The sequence below is a fragment of the Ranitomeya variabilis genome, chromosome 7, assembly GCF_051348905.1.
Source record: "Ranitomeya variabilis isolate aRanVar5 chromosome 7, aRanVar5.hap1, whole genome shotgun sequence".
NCBI classification, from domain to species: domain Eukaryota; kingdom Metazoa; phylum Chordata; class Amphibia; order Anura; family Dendrobatidae; genus Ranitomeya; species Ranitomeya variabilis.
In genome coordinates, this window is record NC_135238.1 from 205,700,010 (window position 1) to 205,718,765 (window position 18,756).

General features: G+C 41.8%; 1 protein-coding gene across 2 annotated transcripts in view; it reads right to left on the minus strand.

Moving 5' to 3' along the window:
* The window catches only part of MYO3B (myosin IIIB), a 334,653-nt gene that overhangs the window by 213,450 nt on the left and 102,447 nt on the right, over positions 1-18,756 (minus strand). Inside the window, exon 3 of one of the 2 annotated variants that reach the window (XM_077272741.1) lies at positions 874-1,029. In XM_077272741.1, the coding sequence (XP_077128856.1) occupies positions 874-1,029 (156 nt within the window). Of the gene's footprint in view, positions 1-873; positions 1,044-18,756 lie in introns of those variants that run through there. The other variant, XM_077272742.1, reaches the window with a different exon arrangement.

Here is an 18,756-nt window from a genome sequence, read left to right on the forward strand (position 1 = left end):
GCAGGACTCTGCTCCGTCAGGCCTGTGGGCACACCGGCTGGGGTAGTGTCCAGTATTCCGGCTCGGTCTGGAGCCAAACACACACAGGAGGCCTTCACGCTCCCAGCACACAGAGCATGTGCCAAACAACAGCCTCCATGATATCGGCTGTAACCGCACCCAGAGGTGAGGGATGTGGGTAACCAGACCTGCCCGTCTCTCACAGCTACCCGTAACCCGGTCCCAGGTGCAACAAACAAACCTCTTAGTGCTTACGTGCACTAAAGAAGATACTCCGGGTTACATCACAAAGAGCAGCCATCTCTGCGACACATACCTCCCATCAACTACGCGGCCATTAGTCTCCTTGCAGTGACATTTATACATTTTACAGCTGTCATATAGCTTGTATATGAGGAGACAACGTATATATGTGGTTTATAATGTTTTTGAAATGGGTTGTGGGGCATGAAGAAATACTGTATGTCATTTATGTATTGTACATGGGGTGAATGTGTGACATTTGTATATGTAGGGATGGGATGTATAGTATTTTCCTATAAATATACATTATATGGGAAGATATAAAATACTGTAATATCAGGTTTTTTTTAATAATTTCCTTATAGAAGTGGTAATTGCCACAAATGTTTATTATAGCGGTTGTCCACTGTCATTTCATTTGACTTGCACTGTTAAAAAGTATGTAAATCAGTCTTAACCCTTCCACTCCCGCACTGCCCCCCTCGATCTTTGCTGACAGGTGGCATCGGTGATATCACAATAACTGAACATCACTGGACGAAGACTCGATATAATACGCTGGGCCTGAGCCCCGGATGGTTTAGGACCCCGGCAGGCCCCCTGGTGCAGGATGATAGAAGGTGATCGTACCTTGTCTTAGCAATAACACCGGACTGCTGCTGAGTGTCGATGATTTTGGCCAGCTGTCTCTGTAAGGCCAGGTCCTTACCATGAGCCTGTCTGATGAACGGATGCTCCAGCAGATGGATGACTGATGGCCTCTTCTCAAAATCCTTAATAAGACACCTAGAAGGAGACATTAGAACAATTATACAGCCGTATGTTTCTGGAGCTTCATGTTTATGGCAGCCTCAGCTGCGTTACTGCAAGGTTAATCTAAGCGATGATATTAAAAGAGGAAAGCAATTATTGATTTAAACATCACGTGTTACATTAAAGGGGGTGTTTTCTTTGATTAGAAGTTAATCTCCGGCTGTCAGGTCGGGGTCCTGCTTTGCCCCCCATCCATTTTGAGGTCTGCTGACACCCAGCAAGGTGAACTACAAGAGTTAAAGTCCATCCTGATTGTTGTACATCTTGTCACGGTTGGATGACTTTTACGCTTTTTTGATCAAAACATCTTCAACTAAGTCCCCAATGTTATTTACATACGATTACTATTTATTTACTACAGGATATTTGCTCACTTGGCTTTTATCCTACGTTCTGTATGTTAGGTTAAGGATATCTATCCTGTCACTTTGTAGTTTAATGTTTAGGACCCGTACCATTACTGGGACCAGTAAACTCTAAAAGTCCCTGCTTCCAACTGGAGTGTTGGCCACAGCCAGTCACATGCGATCAGCACTGGACAGCTCCGACATGCTGAAAGGCAATTACACTGATTGCTAAATGCAATGCACAATGGTAAAAGGGACAAGGATATGGAATTATTCACTTTTTTATTACTTTTCCCTTTAATGTCATAGCTGCAGCCTTCATAATTAACAGAATAAAATTCCAAACTTATTTATATCACAGCCTGTTTTTTATGGAAAATGGTAACAAAATTGTGTAAATGTTTTACCATAAGAAATTATTTTTACTGTCTCCCCAGGAATTCTCTTTTTAATGTCCAATTAGAACATATCGACATGATAGTGGGGGGTTTCCAGTCTCTATTACTCAGAGTAAAGAGCCATTACATTAGTTACAGCCTCCAGATAGTAATTGACTGCCTTATAATATACATTCTCTGAGACTGCCGGAGATGGCCAAGCTGTGCTCAGCAATTTTTGGACGTGCCATAGAGAATGAATGGGGCGGAGGAGCATATATTGACCTCCACCCCATTTAGACAGTTCTGCAGAGCCCCTTTCTCTGGATTAGTGGAGGGTCCCAGTGTTTGGCCCCCGAGCAATCAATATGTTTTTTCACCTCTCCTATCGATAGGTGATAGCTTATATAATTGCAACAATTTTAACTTGAAATAAGTTTATATTACCGAACTAGAATGTTACATAAACATTACACAAATATACAGATGTAGCATTATCTAAGGTGACAAACATATCCCAATGCACCAAGATATTGGATGTAGGTCATTCTGTTAGAGGTTTTATTTAAATCTTTAATGGTGTGTTGCAGGAATAAAAGCATTTATCTTACCTAACCGTTAAGGATCAATGCATGATCATAAGCCCCCCCCCCAAAAAAAAAAAGTATATGTATTTACTGTATGAGCAAATCCAAAGCAAAGGAAGCACTACACTAATTTATGGAAGGAGTGGAGATCCGGTGATACATATATTAGATGACACCACTGATCCTGTACAGGAGCAGGAATAACATTCAGGCTCTACACAGACACAAGATAGCAATCACAGATTTTAATTCAATTATTTCTTTTTGTTAACCAGTTATTTCTTAATCTCCTAATTAATTATTGTGAATTTACTAGAAATTGTGGTAATTATGAGACCAAATTCAAAAATTGGTCTCCACGATGGGCAATATCATTTATACTTGCACTTGCAAATTTGTTAAATGTTTCTTTTATGATCCTAATAATATGACTGAGCTTCTATGGCCTGACACTAGACAGTCAGGTATGTGCACAATACAAATATTACGATCTATTGAATAATCCGATTATTATCAGAATGCAATATTTAGCAGAAATATAAGCGGCCGCATTACAATTTCATTGAGTGAAAATACAACCATCAATGCTTATATATACTTGAATTTTTCACATACAGGTGGTTTATCAATTGATTCCCCATCCTTGTGTAATATATTATATGTGGGTTTCCTGTTGGAGTGCAGGTAAAGTTAGAACTCAATCTACATCAGCAATCACAGAGGACACAATTTCAGCTTTGTTACATTTGTGTCAACAAAAACATTATAGTTATTATATTACACAGATGGCTACATTGAATTTGGTACTTTTATTAGTTATGACCTATCGTCACGTATAGAAGAGATGAATCAGCCTCACCTTGAATGAATATTCTAGCTCAGCTTCCTGAAGTCATCTTGTATGTCTGGTGCACAGACCATAAGAGGTAAAATCCAGGAACCTGATCCTTAATAAGATGTCCCCACCAAACTGCTTATCACCGTGCACAGGTGGTTCAGAGCCTCCCTGCAGGACCTTTCATTGTGCCTTCATGAGAGTGAACCATTGAAGCCTTAATCATGTCAATGGTTTGTGCACAGAGAGCCTGCCCTCCTATTAGGACACATTCATCATTCTTCTTTGCATACAGTAGGCGCCTGGTTCTTTAACTTCTATTAATGCTATAAATTGTATATGTTGCATCTTTAGTTAATTATTAAACAAAAGTCTTTGGGATGGTAAATTAAAGTTTAGTTATAATTAAACCCCCTATCTCAAACCCCTTACAATTCTGAATTAGCGTTATGCTACATAGTGTCATTGCAAATGCACAGTGGCTCAGTGGTTAGCACTGTTGCCTTGCAACATTGGGGTCCTGAGTTCAAATCCCATCAAGGACTACATCTGCAAGGAGTTTGTATGTTCTCCCCATGTTTGCGTAGGTTTCCTCCCTGTTTTCTGATTTCCTTCTACACTCCAAAGACATGCTGATAAGGAATTTAGATTATGAGCCCCAATAGGGACAGTGATAATGATAATGTCTGTAAAGTGATGTGGAATATGATGGTGCTATATAAGCAAAGCATAATAAATAGCGATGAGCAAGCACTAAAATGCCCAAGTGCTCGGTACTTGAATTGAGCAGCTCAGATGGGCTCAACCAAAGTAAGGAGTATAATGGAAGTCAATTGGAAACTTGAGGATTTTTCCAGAAGACCCTCACAGGAGGGCTAGGGGGGTAGGAAAATTGCTGAAATGGATGGCAACAGCACTCAAATGGAATGAGATCAACATGGGGGAGTCGCCTGGACACATCTTTGACTCCCAGTTCATTGCTGGAAACTAAATAATTAAAAAAAATGATGTGGAATCCCCTCATTTTTTATAACCTGCCAAGGTAAAACAGACAGCTGCAGGCTGATATTATCAGGCTGAGAAGGTTCACGGTTCCCAGCCTAAAAATACCAGCCCGCAGCTGCCCCAGAATTGGCGCATCACATTAGATACGTCAATTCTGGTACTTTGCCCGACTCTTCCCAATTGGCCTGGTGTGGTGGCAATCGGGATAATATTTTGGGGGGTTGATGTCAGCTGCGTATTGTCAGCTGGCTTCAAGCCCAGGCGTTAGTAATGGAGTGGCATCTATCAGACACGCCCATTACTAACCCAGTAAGTTAAAAGGAAAAGAACACAGACACAAAAATGTAAAAAAAAAACAAACACTCAGGAAGAGCCTGTCACGAGTGTGTCATGCCAACCTGGGAGATCTGGGAGTAGAAGATCACTGCGTATTGTAAATCGGAGATCTGCCATTTACCCTGTGTATTTGGATCCATATTAAATGAATTTGGTTTCCTTTGGTGCTGAAGAGGTTAATGACACTTTTCTATGCTGGTCAGAAACATGCAGCTCCATTTCAGCTGCTTCTGATCTGGTCGTTACCTCTTCCTATAAAACCTGGCCCGACCCTCTCTGTCCTGCCGGTGAAATCTCTGCTTCCATGCTCTTAGGAGACGCTGTGCTGTGTGTAAAGATAAGTATCTGTACTTTGGAATTGGAGTTGTGGTGTTCTGTAGTTTGCTATTGTAAGTGTGTGTTTATCTCCTGGTCCCTTTTCCAATTTAGTTTATTCCTCCCAGTCCCTATCCTCCTCACTATTGTTGGTTAGTGCTTTTGTATGATGGAGGTTTTCTGTTATCCCTGTTTTGTCTTTGTGGCTGGTTTACCTTTCATTTCTGTCCCTTGCCTCATGGGGTGGGGAAGGGGACAGATTAAGGTTTTTACAGGAGTATAGTAAGATTGGAGACTCGGGCCTCTCTACCTTTAAGAGTACCCCCAGGACAGGGACAGTTAAGGTGCCAGCTCCGGGGACAGTGTGAGACCCCTCTTCCTTACTGAAGACCATCACAGCATGACAGAGCCAGGGCCAATGTGATGCGCCAATTCTGGGGCAACTGCGGGATGGTATTTTTAGACTGGGAATGGGCCAATATCTATGGACCTTTCCAGCCTAATAATATCAGCCCCCTATTAAGAGGTCGATTTCCACTGAAGACATCATTCCATAAGAAAAAGTGGAGTCTAAGAAAAAGCTGCTCCTACTATAGCACACTAAGAATTCCTGTGCATTCTCACGCAGAGTGTGGGGCACTAATACTGGTGCACTAATACACTGACCAGCTACACTGACTTTCCCCCAGTGATAGCAACTGAACGCTGGCCGCTAAAAACCATTACACATGCAGTGATTAACTGATTTAGCTCCAAGAAGAGGATATCTAGTCGAGACAAACACTTTAGAGGGGTTTACTCATCTTCATTCTTCCGGACTGCCCCACTCCTCTTCCTCCTTGCTTCCTGCTTTCCGTGGCTGGTGCGCTCCCTGATGATTGACAGTACAGACCAGCAGCTTGGTTGAGCTTTTGCTCCCAGATGCTGCATCCAAGAGGCAGCTATTCAGCATCAGAGGAGCACAGTAGCCCTAAAGATGAGATTACCAAGTTTCTTTCTAGTGACTATTTTTCTCTGTACATGCATATTTCTCCTACAGACTAAACCTATGGAAATCCTATTGGCAAAAACATAAAAAAGTAATAGTTCACCCAGAGCATGCTGTATTTGGATAAAATTATGCCAGCCCGGTGGCCCAAAAATTAAAACAAAAGTGCAAACAAAAGGCACAAAATTCATTTTTTTGTAATACATTTAATATTTGCCAAATGACAAAATCGGCAAATTTGGGAAAAAAAATCTTTAAAAAATACAGCAAAAACCACTAACGCACATAAAATGTGGAATGGGAAATGCTCGTTCAGTTTTTCCAGACTTTTTAATGAGAAATTAAGGGATCTATTTAATAATAGATCCCTTACACCAATATCATTGCGTCCTCAGTGGATATGTTTTTTTCAGTTTTTAGGAAAACTTTGGGCGAGGTATCGGAGACCATAATAGTTGTGGCCAAACCTTTCCAGAAACACATATATAATCTGACAAACTGTGGGTCAAACAAATTCTGAAAAATTCTGCTAGTATTACTAGTTTTCAGCCACTGACCATAATGTCGTTGCCAACAGTCTTGAATTTGTTGGGATTGCCCAAAACTTTCTGAAACAAATCCCAGCAAATGTATCATATTCTGGTGCAAAAATGGGCAGGGTTTGTATATTTTGGGTGGTGATAGTACGGTCCTGGAGGTGGCACTTAAATAAATCTATTTTACTAATAGAGATGTTGGTAATTACGCTCTAGGCCTGCAAATATCCTGTACTTATTGCCAAATCTGTAAGAAAGCCTGACTTGTTATAATACTGGCGTCTTCCTATTTGACAGAGGACCTTTTTTTCAGCCCCCTAAGCACCAGGGCCCATGTCTAAGTTCAACCTCTGCATATCTTAGTTATGACCCTGCATTAAACTTTTCTGCCAGAACTGTTGTACAGAGGCCAGACACTAGCACACCAGAGGCCGACTTCACAAATGTAGACGCTGTGTGCTCCGCGATGATAACATTGTGCAGAAGGCTCCTCTTGTTTCCATGAAAATAGCTGTTATATAAGTAGTAAATCAAGCTGAATCCAATTGGCCGCTATTTATTTCCAAAGAGCCGGCATATATTCTGGGCAAACAGAATTTTTTACAAGCTGATAATAAGCCATATGGCTGAAGTCATAAATGTAGACAGAGGTACAAAAGTGTTATCATGGTGAAATTCAAGCAGCCTGTACTCATTTATTTACGCACATTGTAAATCTATCCACACAGGCTCCTCTCCTCCCAATAACACTTACATTGCTGAGATCCATCTTTCTAAAAACTCCGGGAAGAGCGAGGTTTCCGTCTTCTTAATAGAATTTGTAAAGTATGCTAACAATAAATTAGGTTCCGGAACGGAGAGACTGGGATTAAAAATAGAGATGAAGAAGGTTATTTATTGTCAAGGATAATACATCCAGGGGGGTTGCGCAGATCCCACCGCTGCCACCAGTTTGTCAAGGATAACAGCAGGGGGAAGTCACTCTGGTCCCACCATCGTCATCAAAGATAACACAGACGGTGGGGTCACATAGGACCCTCCTCTGATATCAGTTTGTCACACATGACACCGGAGAGATCACACAGATCCCACCACTGCCACCAGTTTATCAACTCCGCTGTCTCCAATTGTCAGGAAAATGATGCAATTGACTGACGAGTGATGGACAAGACCGCAGCTGCTGCAACTACTAGGCTGGTTATTGGGGAACTCACAGTGATCATATATTATATACACCTCTGATTCCAACACATGGAATATATATATATATATACATATATATATATATATATATACATACGGTATATATATACTGTATATATATATACACACAGGTGCTCCTCACAAGAGTCATTATCTCAGTAAATTAGAATAATTAACAAAAAACACCTGCAAAGGCTTCCTAAGTGTTTATAAAGGTCCCTTAGTCTGTTTCCGTAGCTCCACAATCATGGGGAAGACTGCTGACTTGACAGATGTCCAGAAGGCAGTCATTGACACACTCCACAAGGAGGGTAAGCCACAAAAGGTCATTGCTAAAGAAGCTGGCTGCTCACAGAGTGCTGTATCTAAGCATATTAATGGAAAGTTGAGTGGAAGGAAAAAGTGTGGTAGAAAAAGGTGCACAAGCAACCGAGTTAACCGCAGCCTGGAAAGGCTTGGTATGAAAAGGTCATTCAAAAATTTTGGGGAGATTCACAAGGAGTGGACTGCTGCTGGAGTCATTGCTTCAAGAGCCACCACACACAGAGGTATCCAGGACATGGGCTACAAGTGTCGCATTCCTTGTGTCAGGCCACTCATGACCAATAGACAACACCAGAAGCGTCTTACCTGGGCCAAGGAGAAAAAGAACTGGACTGTTGTTCAGTGGTCCAAGGTATTGTTTTCAGATGAAAGTAAATTATGCATTTCATTTGGAAATCAAGGTCCCAGAGTCTGGAGGAAGAGTGAAGAGGCCACAGTCCTAGCTACTTGAGGTCTAGTGTGAAGTTTCCACAATCAGTGATGGTTTGGGGAGCCATGTCATCTGCTGGTGTAGGTCCACTGTGTTTTATCAAGACCAAAGTCAGCACAGCCAGCTACCAGGAAATTTTAGAGCACTTCATGCTTCCCTCTGCCGACAAGCTTTTTGGAAATGGAAATGTCGTTCTCCAGCAGGACTTGGCCCCTGTCCACACTGCCAAAAGTGTTGTGATCCTAGTGGTAGAGGATCGCAGAAGTTCCAGCTAAGTCCGCAAACACAAAATCTAGCTCATAGGGAGGTGGTAACTTGGCTGACCGTATATCTGATCCTAGCACAACAACTAAAAGTAGCCGGGGAACGTACCTACGTTGATTCTAGACGTCTCGCACCAGCCGGAGAACTAACTAACCCTTTCAGAGGAAATAAGACCTCACTTGCCTCAAGAGAAAGGACCCCAAAGTTATGATACAAGCCCACAACAAATAATAACGGTGAGGTAAGAAGAAAAGACAAACATAAGTATGAACTAGATTTAGCAAAGTGAGGCCCACTAATTAATAGCAGAAAATAGGAAGAGGACTTATGCGGTCAGCAAAAACCCTACAAAAATATCCACGCTGAATATCCAAGAACCCCCGCACCGACTAACGGTGTGGGGGGAGAATATCAGCCCCCTAGAGCTACCAGCAAAAATCAGGAATCACATTGTAACAAGCTGGAACAAAATAGCAGTAATGCGAATAAACAAAAATAGGAAAGCAGGACTTAGCTTATCTTGCAAAAAGCAGGAGACCAGGAGACAGGAGCAAACAGACATAGACTGACTACATCGATTCCAGGCACTAGACTGAGTTTCCAGGAAGTCTAAATAGGAACACCCAAGGCCTAATGAACCAGGTGGGTACCAACCTGGAGAAAGACAATCCAAGTGTCATACCGCTAGTGATCACAAGAGGGAGCCAAGAAATACAGTTCACAACACAAAAGTACCAATACCTGGTTTAAAAAACAACAGTATCACTGTGCTTGGTTGTCCAGCAAACTCACCTGACCTTAACCCCATAGAGAATCTATGGAGTATTGTCAAGAGGAAGATGAGAGACACCAGACCCAACAATGCAGACGAGCTGAAGGCTGCTATCAAAGCAACCTGGCCTTCCATAACCCCTCAGCAGTGCCACAGGCTGATCGCCTCCATGCCACGCTGCATTGATGCAGTAATTTATGCAAAAGGAGCCCGACCAAGTATTGAGTGCAGTTACTGAACATACATTTCAGTAGGCCAACATTTCGGATGTTAAAATCATTTTTCAAGCTGGTGTTATAAAGTATTCTAATTTACTGAGATAACTACTTTTGGCTTTTCATTGGCTGTAAGCCATAATCATCGACATTAACAGAAATAAACACTTGAAATAGATCACTCTGGGTGTAATGAGTCTGACTCTATATAATATATGAGTTTCACTTTTTGAATTGAAGAACTGAAATAAATTAACTTTTTGATGATATTCTATTTTTTTGAGAAGCACCTGTATATGATGTATAGCTAGATAATGGATAGATAGATCTGAGTTAGATAGATAGATAGATATCACCACCAAATTAAAATGGCAATACTGACACTTGGTCCATAAGTGAAGCAGGGGGATTTTTTTTTTTCTCATTCATGGTGGTGCTGCCCCCCGCAGCCTTCCACCCTAAACACCCGCCCTCTGATGCCTAGTGGAAAATACAGCCATGCCTACAGTCAAGATTCTCCCCAATTTACAGACCCCAGATCAGGCATTTGTTTATGGACCCCGTGTTTAAAGACCTGAGACCAGACCTACCCTTTCTTATAAACCACTGGCCAGAGACTAAACTACTCTTCAGTCCTTTCTCAGAGTGCTGGTTAGACATTGGCTGTGGCAGAACCCAGGAAAGAAGGGAAGCAAAAGCAGAGTGTGAGGTTACGATATGGATCACCGCAGAGATCTATGTGCTTTCGAAAGATCTCTACTATTCTTAGTGTTTGCTGGACTCTTCTGGATAATTGTGTGATTGGAACACTAAACAACAGTTTCATTTAAAAAAAAAAACAGTTAAAGTTGTAAGCAGGTTGCGGGACGCAGTAGTGCAAGAAAAGCAGAGCAATAGTTAACAGTTTAATTTAGCAGTAAAGGTACTCCTCGCAGGAAGATAAACAGTTAAACTGGGAATGAATAAGGCTACTTTCACACTAGCGTCGTATGACGCACGTCGCAATGCGTCGTTTTGCATAAAAAACGCATCCTGCAAAGTTGCCCGCAGGATGCGTTTTTTCTCCATAGGCTTGTATTAGCGACGCATTGCGACGCATTTCCACACGTAGCAACCATCGTGCGACTGTTGCGTCGTGTTGTGGCGGACCATCGGCACCAAAAAACGTTGCATGTAACGTTTTTTGGTGTGTCGTGTCCGCCATTTCCGACCTCGCATGCGCGACCGGAACTCCGCTCCCTCCTCCCCGTTGCTCACAATGGGGCAGCGGATGTGTTGAAAAACTGCATCCGCTGCCCCCGTTGTGCGGTGCTTTCACAGCATGCATCGGTACGTCGCAACGACGCATTGCGTCATGCATCGTACGACGCTAGTGTGAAAGTAGCCCAAGGGAGAATAGCAAAAAAAAAAGAAAAAATAGTAACAGTTCACTCAGTAAACTTATCGTGTCTATGATTTCCTCAGCTACAAATGTTCCGTTGAGGGTTGTAGTCCTTGTGGCTGTTGGCCAAATGTCCTCAAATGGGGTCCAAGGTTAGCGATCTGTCTTCTGGCGGCAGCGGTCGGTCTCCGGTACCTTCCACTGAGCCCCTAGTCCATAAGCTGGTGCAGCCAAATTCACAGGTGCAGAAAGACCCCCGGTATCAAATGAGGTCTCTGGTATACGGGACAGCACAGGGGACCTCAGTGCCGGGTCCTGTACGCAGCCCACAACTTTTTTGCACGAGCGTGGCCCTAAGCCTAACAGAGCCCACGGGCCTGTCTCTGCTCACAGTCCCAGTGTCAGCCACAATCTGCCGCGCCTTTGCTCCCTGAAGGCCGGAGCACACTGTGCACAGATCCCGTCTGCCTCCGTCTCTGCCGGCGGCAAACTGCCCTTGGCTACGTGCACTTTTCTCTCTGCCACACCCCCCCGCTTCCGGGTGAAAAGGTCTGTTTGGTTCCCTATTCTTTCCCCCTTACAACCTGGGACACAGCCTCGACAGTTCTGGACCTGGCGCAGTACAGGTGCCCGCAGCCCGGTCTTCCTCCTTACAAGATTACCTTATTCTATAGTTTGCAGCTTGTTGCCAAGATTACTGACCTCCTCAGAGGTATCCTGTCTCCTAGGTAAGGCGCGCACAATTGCAAGCTTTTAGCTACGCGGTTTACAAGCTCTAAGGGTGGCTAGATCACAGGATATTGAAAGCTCTAGTGCCCCAATACACCTCTGATACTGCCTCCACTAGCAGCATCGAGAGCGTGCAGTTTGGTCCAGCACCTCAGCCATGATGCCAGCCCAACCTGTCAATCATCAGGAGCGCACCGCTCCCCTGGCATTCAGGAAGCCGAGACCTTGCGGAGCAGTGGGCTTCTGATGATAGAATGTGAGACAATCCCTTTAAATTTTTTTCATACTAGATAAACCTTTCTGTATATGACCCTGACATGATCAGACATATTTACTGTGTAAACCCAGCACACAGTGATAAGCACTATACATCGTGGCCTTCCCATTTGTCCTCAGAGATAATAAAATGATTGATTTACCATACGATGCTGTGGTCAATTCTCATCTGTGTCCTGGATAGTCTACAATAGGGAAAGCTTCTGTGTTTGCATTGATCTGGATCCTGGACCATTCCAAGGTTACTTATGGGATTCTGAATGTCTGCAGAACATGTACTTAACTAGGAAGAGCTTTTCATTTATGGCCTTAATGCACACAGTTTATTATGGCGAAGTGTTACTATACTTATATATAATGCAACTGATATATGCCAGCTGAGCTGTGTAAGCAGGCCCGTTAGATTGTAATTAGCCAGCAGCACTGCTAACTGATAATAATCTGATGATTTGTGCACTTGCACACGCATTGCAGCACTGCCCTATGTAAATAAATCAACTTACCGTAAATAAGTTTTGGCTTAATTACCTGTAATAGATTTTATTACTTTTTTTGTGCTGATCTTCAGTTAAAACAGAAGCACTGGAAGACTGCACTAGCAATTGGGCACTGTACCAAGAGTGAAGTCATTGCAGAGGCTCCAAACTCTTCAAATAAAAACTGGTGTTATGGTAGTGTAGCAACTCACTCGGGTAAATAGGTTAAGCTAAAAACTGCAACTGACCCTGTCGGTTCCTGTACAGACTAGAGATCCTGACCTCACAGTCCCTAGTGGTTCCTACGTGAGCTGAGATCGCCCTAACCACTGACTAAACAATGGCAACTCTGACCTATGCTGCTTGAAAGGTCGTTGAGCACTTTTCATACCTTCTAAAGAACCAGAGAACAGAGCAGAGTGTAAATAACCTACAAAAGGGAAAGTGTGCTGAAACAGGAAAAGATCCCAGAGTGAGTATGATTAACCAAGAAATGCAAAATAAAGTATAAAGTGTCATCTACTTGCTAAAAAGAAACAGAAGATAGGAGCAGAGAAAAGAACAGAAACGGCAAAAGAGAAAAACTCTAGCTAGTATTTCACTGACTGGCTTTAAACTGCAGCAGAATAGTTGGCCATCTAAATGAGACTATTATCAGCAAGAAATGCCAGCAGGGGGAAAAGCTATAAAGACGCACCAGAAAGGTGATAGGGCAGATAAATAAGTGAATGAAAACACCTGTTACCCTAAAAATACTGCAGCCAGTATACTCGTTGCTTGGGTTTTCCCAAGAACGCTTGGGTGATCTCCAAGTATTTGTTAGTGCTCAGAGATTTAGTTTTACTTGCAGCAGCTGCATGATTTGCAGCTACTAGACAGCTTGATTGACCTAGCAACCAGGCAACCCCCACATGTACTCAGGCTGGATAGCAGCTGTAAATCATGCAGCTGCATCAACAAAAATTAAATCTCCGAGCACTCACAAATACATGGAGACCACCCGAGCGTGCACGGGAAAACCCGAGCAACGAGTACACTCGCTCATCACTAGGGGTAATATCTCATGTCTACTGTCCTAATTATAAACCATAAACTGTTACTTTTTTTAACTGTAAAAATTCCAAACACAGATGGAAAAAAGACAAAACAGTGTAAATGGAGATAACACGTGGGTTTTACTGCTGAAAATGACCGCCACTATTTAGAAATGAAATTGATGAGTCCTGCTGGTAATCTGCCAATACTTGTCTGGATCTAATCTCACAGGAACAGGATTGTGGTCTGACACTTGGGGTTGTGGTCTTCCATTGTCAATCGACATCAATAACAATGCAAATTGGGTATTCACACATGTATTATACACAGTTATAGAGTTTGTCATTTGCACTCACTGTAATGTTATAACTAAGCACATTGTCTGTGTTCTCTGTACACATCAGAGAAAAATAAAGCAAGCGATAATAATATAATCTTTAATTATCAACTCTTACAAATCAATTTATTCAAACCATATGTCACTGAAATTAAATATATATTGGTACAAAATGCTAGTTTTCTGGGCTCTAGATGAATTTCTGTAGTCACTTTCAATCTTCTAATGACAGAGGCGCAAGGAGAATCTTTCACACAAGGAAAATTTGGACAGCATACTAACTAATTTATATCAGTAGAACAGATGACAGTTTTTTTCCCATGGGCCGAATGTCCTTGTGAAAAAAAATCGCAGCATGTACTATTTGAGTTTTAGATGAAACTTGCCAATTCAAGCTTTTGGGAGCATAAGAAAAATCAGATCCCGCATGGATCTTCTGTGTAGCATCCAATTTTTACTGATACATTGTAGTGATTAAAGCACCATTCCAGCTTTTTATAAATTTCAGCACTGGAGTGGTGCTACTAATGTAAGTTCCTTGACCCTAGTATTATATTTACCAGCCGCCACCATCTTCTGCTGTTCCCGTTGCACTCTGGTCCCGTGGCACCAACTTTTGATTGACCGGAAGTCACAAGCTCTCAGTGTAGGTTTTTGAGATCCTCATCCTGGCCTCGTTCGGGCTCTCATAGATTTACATTTAGCTGTGGCCTTCGGTTTGCCCAGCTTACCCTGGAGCGATCTGGCAGGTCACAAATTATAGAAGTTGAACGAAGCGGCATCAATAACAGAAGATGCCAGCTGTTGAGTATGAGACTAAGGGCAGGGAACTTACATTAGTGGCACCACTCCAGCCGTAAAATTAAAAAAAAAACGGAGCGGAAAACAAAAACGGAGTGGTGCTTTAACATGGGAAACTGTATTTCCTCACCTGTTGATGTATAAACTGGAATGTCACATGGGTGTAAAAAATGGAAACACAAATGGAACATGGATAAAAACTGTCCGAGTATTCGGGACAAAACTCATGCACTCGTCCGACCCTGTTCTCATTCTGAGCAGCTTGATCCAGAAATGTTATGAAATTGGAACAGGTTGATGATAAAAGAAAAGCGATGATGTGAGCAAGATAAGTATCAAATTCTCTTGTAATAACTAGATTATTACACTGCAAACCGCTCATCAAGAAAATTACAAAAATATTGCTGCCAAATTTTCATCCCATACTGAAAAAGTAATTTGGAATTGTGAAAAGTGTTAATTCTAATTCATCATAACTAAACCGTAGGAAGTTTAGCACTGACAAATGCATAACTAATGCAAATAAATGAGCCAATTATCCCGAATGGCCAAAGGCTCTCCACTATGTGCCCTGATGTTTTAATTTAAATGAATGGAATACTGATTATTAATGTTGATCGCTCTCGTCATTTCGCAGGAATAAACAATGGTTTCAGCTCGGAACGTTATTACGAGGAATTACATTCCAAAACGTAGTCGCGGTCTCACAATATCCGCAGCGCCGAGTGAATTTACGGCTCTCTTTGAATTGTTTATCCTTAATACATCTCTCTTGTTCTATGCTTCATTACCTTATGATGTATTGCAAAGAAAACACATTTAAAAATTGCTTGCATAGATGATTAAATTACAAAAAAAATGCAGATTGCATAATCCGAGGTCAGGAAATACACAGTGAACAATTTAGTAAGAAGAGATAAATAAAAGCGCAGATTTCAGATTTTATTGTAAGAATAGAAAATTTCCACTGTAGGCAAGAACGGCCTGATGAAATAATGGGCATGCAATAATACTGCAGGTATACAAAGCCGCTATTATGGCTGTTCAGATGGCACTGTAGCCTTGGCTAATGAGTGCAAAAAAGATGGCACGTTAATATGCTGCCAAATCAGTGCTACAACCTTGTCCAGTTACACTTGGCCTTAAGGAATGGGGTCCATTAAGTAGTCAATAGCATTCCAATACTGGGTCCTTTAATAGGCCAAAAAGAGAGAATAAAGTCATATTATATACTCTTCTATTACATAATCTGTGAGCAAGCGTGCATTGGAAAGGGATGATCCTTAAACTGCATTACGCTCCTGTAAACCCCCTTCCTCAAATGAGGTACAAGATGAAGTATAGGGAATGTGATCAAATCTCAAAGGGTCTGACCATTTGACTTTATGGGACCAAGATATTTTAAATGGGGTAAAGATTCATAACTAGCAGTGGGTGGTCCTACTGGCGAATGACAGCTATAAATAAAAGCACACCAATACAGGAAAGGTTGTCAATCAATGACTAGGACCACCCACTAGACACTTAAAGCCAGAATAAGTAGAAGTTTTCTGGCAAAACTGAGATGAGCCTTTATATTCTTATTGGTCAGCCGTGGTTTTTGTATTGGAACGCTGCCATGCAGGCCATTTTTGCCCAGTCTTTTTATTATGGTGGAGTCATGAACATTGACCATAACTGAGGCAAGTGAAGCCTGCAGTTCTTTGGATGTTGTTGTGGATCTTTTGTGACCTCTTGGTTGAGTCACCGCTGTGCTCTTGGGGTAATTTTGGTCAACCGGCCACTCCTGGGAAGGTTCTCCACTGTTCCATATTTTCTCCATTTGTGGATAATTGCTCTCACTGTGATTCACTGGAGTCCCAAAGCTTTAGAAATGACTTCATAACCTATTTCAGATTGATAGATCTCAGTTATTTTTTGTCTCATTTGTTCCAGGATTTCTTTGGATCGAGGCATGATGTCTAGCTTTTGAGGATTATTTAGTCTACTTCACGTTATCAGGCAGGTCCTATTTAAGTAATTTCCTGATTGAGAACAGGTGTGGCAGTAATCAGAACTGCATGTGGCTGGGGAATTTGAACTCAGGTTCTCAAAGATGTGATAAACCACAGCGAATTTATGTTTTAAGGTGGTGGCAATCACTTTTTCATACAGGGTCCTGTAAGTTTGGATTTATTTTTCCCTTAATAATAAAGACCTTCATTTAAAAACTTCATTTTGTGTTTACTTGTCTTATCTTTGTCTAATATTTTAATTTGGTGATCTGAAACATTTAAGTGTGACAAACATGCAAAAGAATAGGAAAACAGGAAGGGGGCAAACACTTTTTCACGCAATTGTAAAAGTAGTGGAGCAACCCTTTACGTAAAAAATTAAATACCACGTTGCTGGATAAGAGAATATAATGCGGTATTCCATGGTTAGAGAAATAAGTTTAATATTTTTTATCTTTCAGAATTGGCGCCTTCTTTGTCGATGAGTTCTGTTTAGTAATGCAGCTCAGACACTTTAGCTAAAGCGGACCCTTTTAGCTATGGATGACCCCTCTAAGGATTTTATGCAGTGAAATGTTTTTGATGCCGTGTGATTTTCACCCTAAACTAGTTTGAATCTGTTTTCCTTTATCGTTTCCAGATTCCCAATTAAAAGAAAAATATTAGAACTTTTCTACTGTCTTATCGGAAAACTGTGAAAGACCCATTCATCATTTTACGTACACCAGGGAAAACACAGGCAAAGTAACGAACAGCAAAAGGGGAAAGGACAGATGTGGAGCTGACTGCACTCACTTTTAGATCGAGCGCACTGAAGCAATATTACGTATCGGCGCTGTCTCAGATCTTGGAGTGGTAAATAGTGGCAGGTAGATTAAAACATTTGCTCTATCTGTGACTTCCAGGCTGGAGGTAAAATCTGTTCTATGATGATAAAATGGTCATTTTTAAAGTCATTACAGCCCCGCCGGAGATAACATGAAGCCAGATCTGTCTACAAAGCCAAAGGAATAAACAAAAGTATGCAGAGCATAAAAACAGTAAAAAATAACTGCGCCTCTTAGCAGGGATTTCGTTTATTCGGTGATTTTTAAGGTTGTGAATTGAAACAAAATGATGGCACATAAAAAGGCTTTATAATTATTATTATTATATTTATTATTATTAAAAAAAGCCTTGCTCACACAATAAAATAACATTTCTTTTTGAGAAGACTGTGGTTTTTTGACAGGTCCGAAATTCAGAGTACAGCACTGTTTTAAAGCGTCTGTCAGCAGTTTTAACTCCTCAGTAGTGATGAGCGAGTGAGCTTGTTACTCGAGTTTCTCCGGGCACGCTCGGGTGGTCTCCGAGTATTTGTAAGTGCTCGGAGATTTAGTTTATGTTGACGCAGCGGCATGATTTGCAGCAGCTAGACAGCCTGAATACATGTGGGGGTTGCCTGTTTGTTAGGGAATCCCTACATGTATTCAAGCTGTCTAGTAGCTGCAAATCATGCAGCTGCGTCAACATGAACTAAATCTCCGGGCATACCAAAATACTCAGAGAACACCCGAGCATGCTCGGAGAAACTCGAGTAACGAGTATACTTGCTCATCACTACTCCTCAGCACTAGATAGGTGAAGGGTAACACAGTTTACAGATATCTAGGTCGATGATCTTGTTATTTACATGATTGGGAAATAAAAACAACAAGTTTTAAAGGAGTTGTCGATTCCTGGACACTCTTTCTTAAAGAGGATGTCCAGGACTTTAACATTGATGGCGTATGCTTAGGATAGGTAATTAATGTCTAATCGGTGGAGGTGCGACAACCTGCACCCCGCCGATCAGCTGTTCCTGGTATACTGCACATCCGCCACTATTCTGTCGACGGAGTTGCAGCTCCGCAACTGAGCAGCTAATTGGCAGAGGCGCCGGTTGTCGCAACCCCACCAATCAGACATTGATGACCTTTCCAAAGGATAGGTCATCAATGTTAAAGTGAAAGATAACCCGTCTAAAAAATATGTGTGTCCTCCAGTTTGACCAACTTTTGGATTTTAAAATATCTCCTGCCATATTTTCACAGTCCATAGTAGAGGTGGACAAATAGTAGAAGGTGATCTACTTCTTGGTACACTACTGGATCTCCAT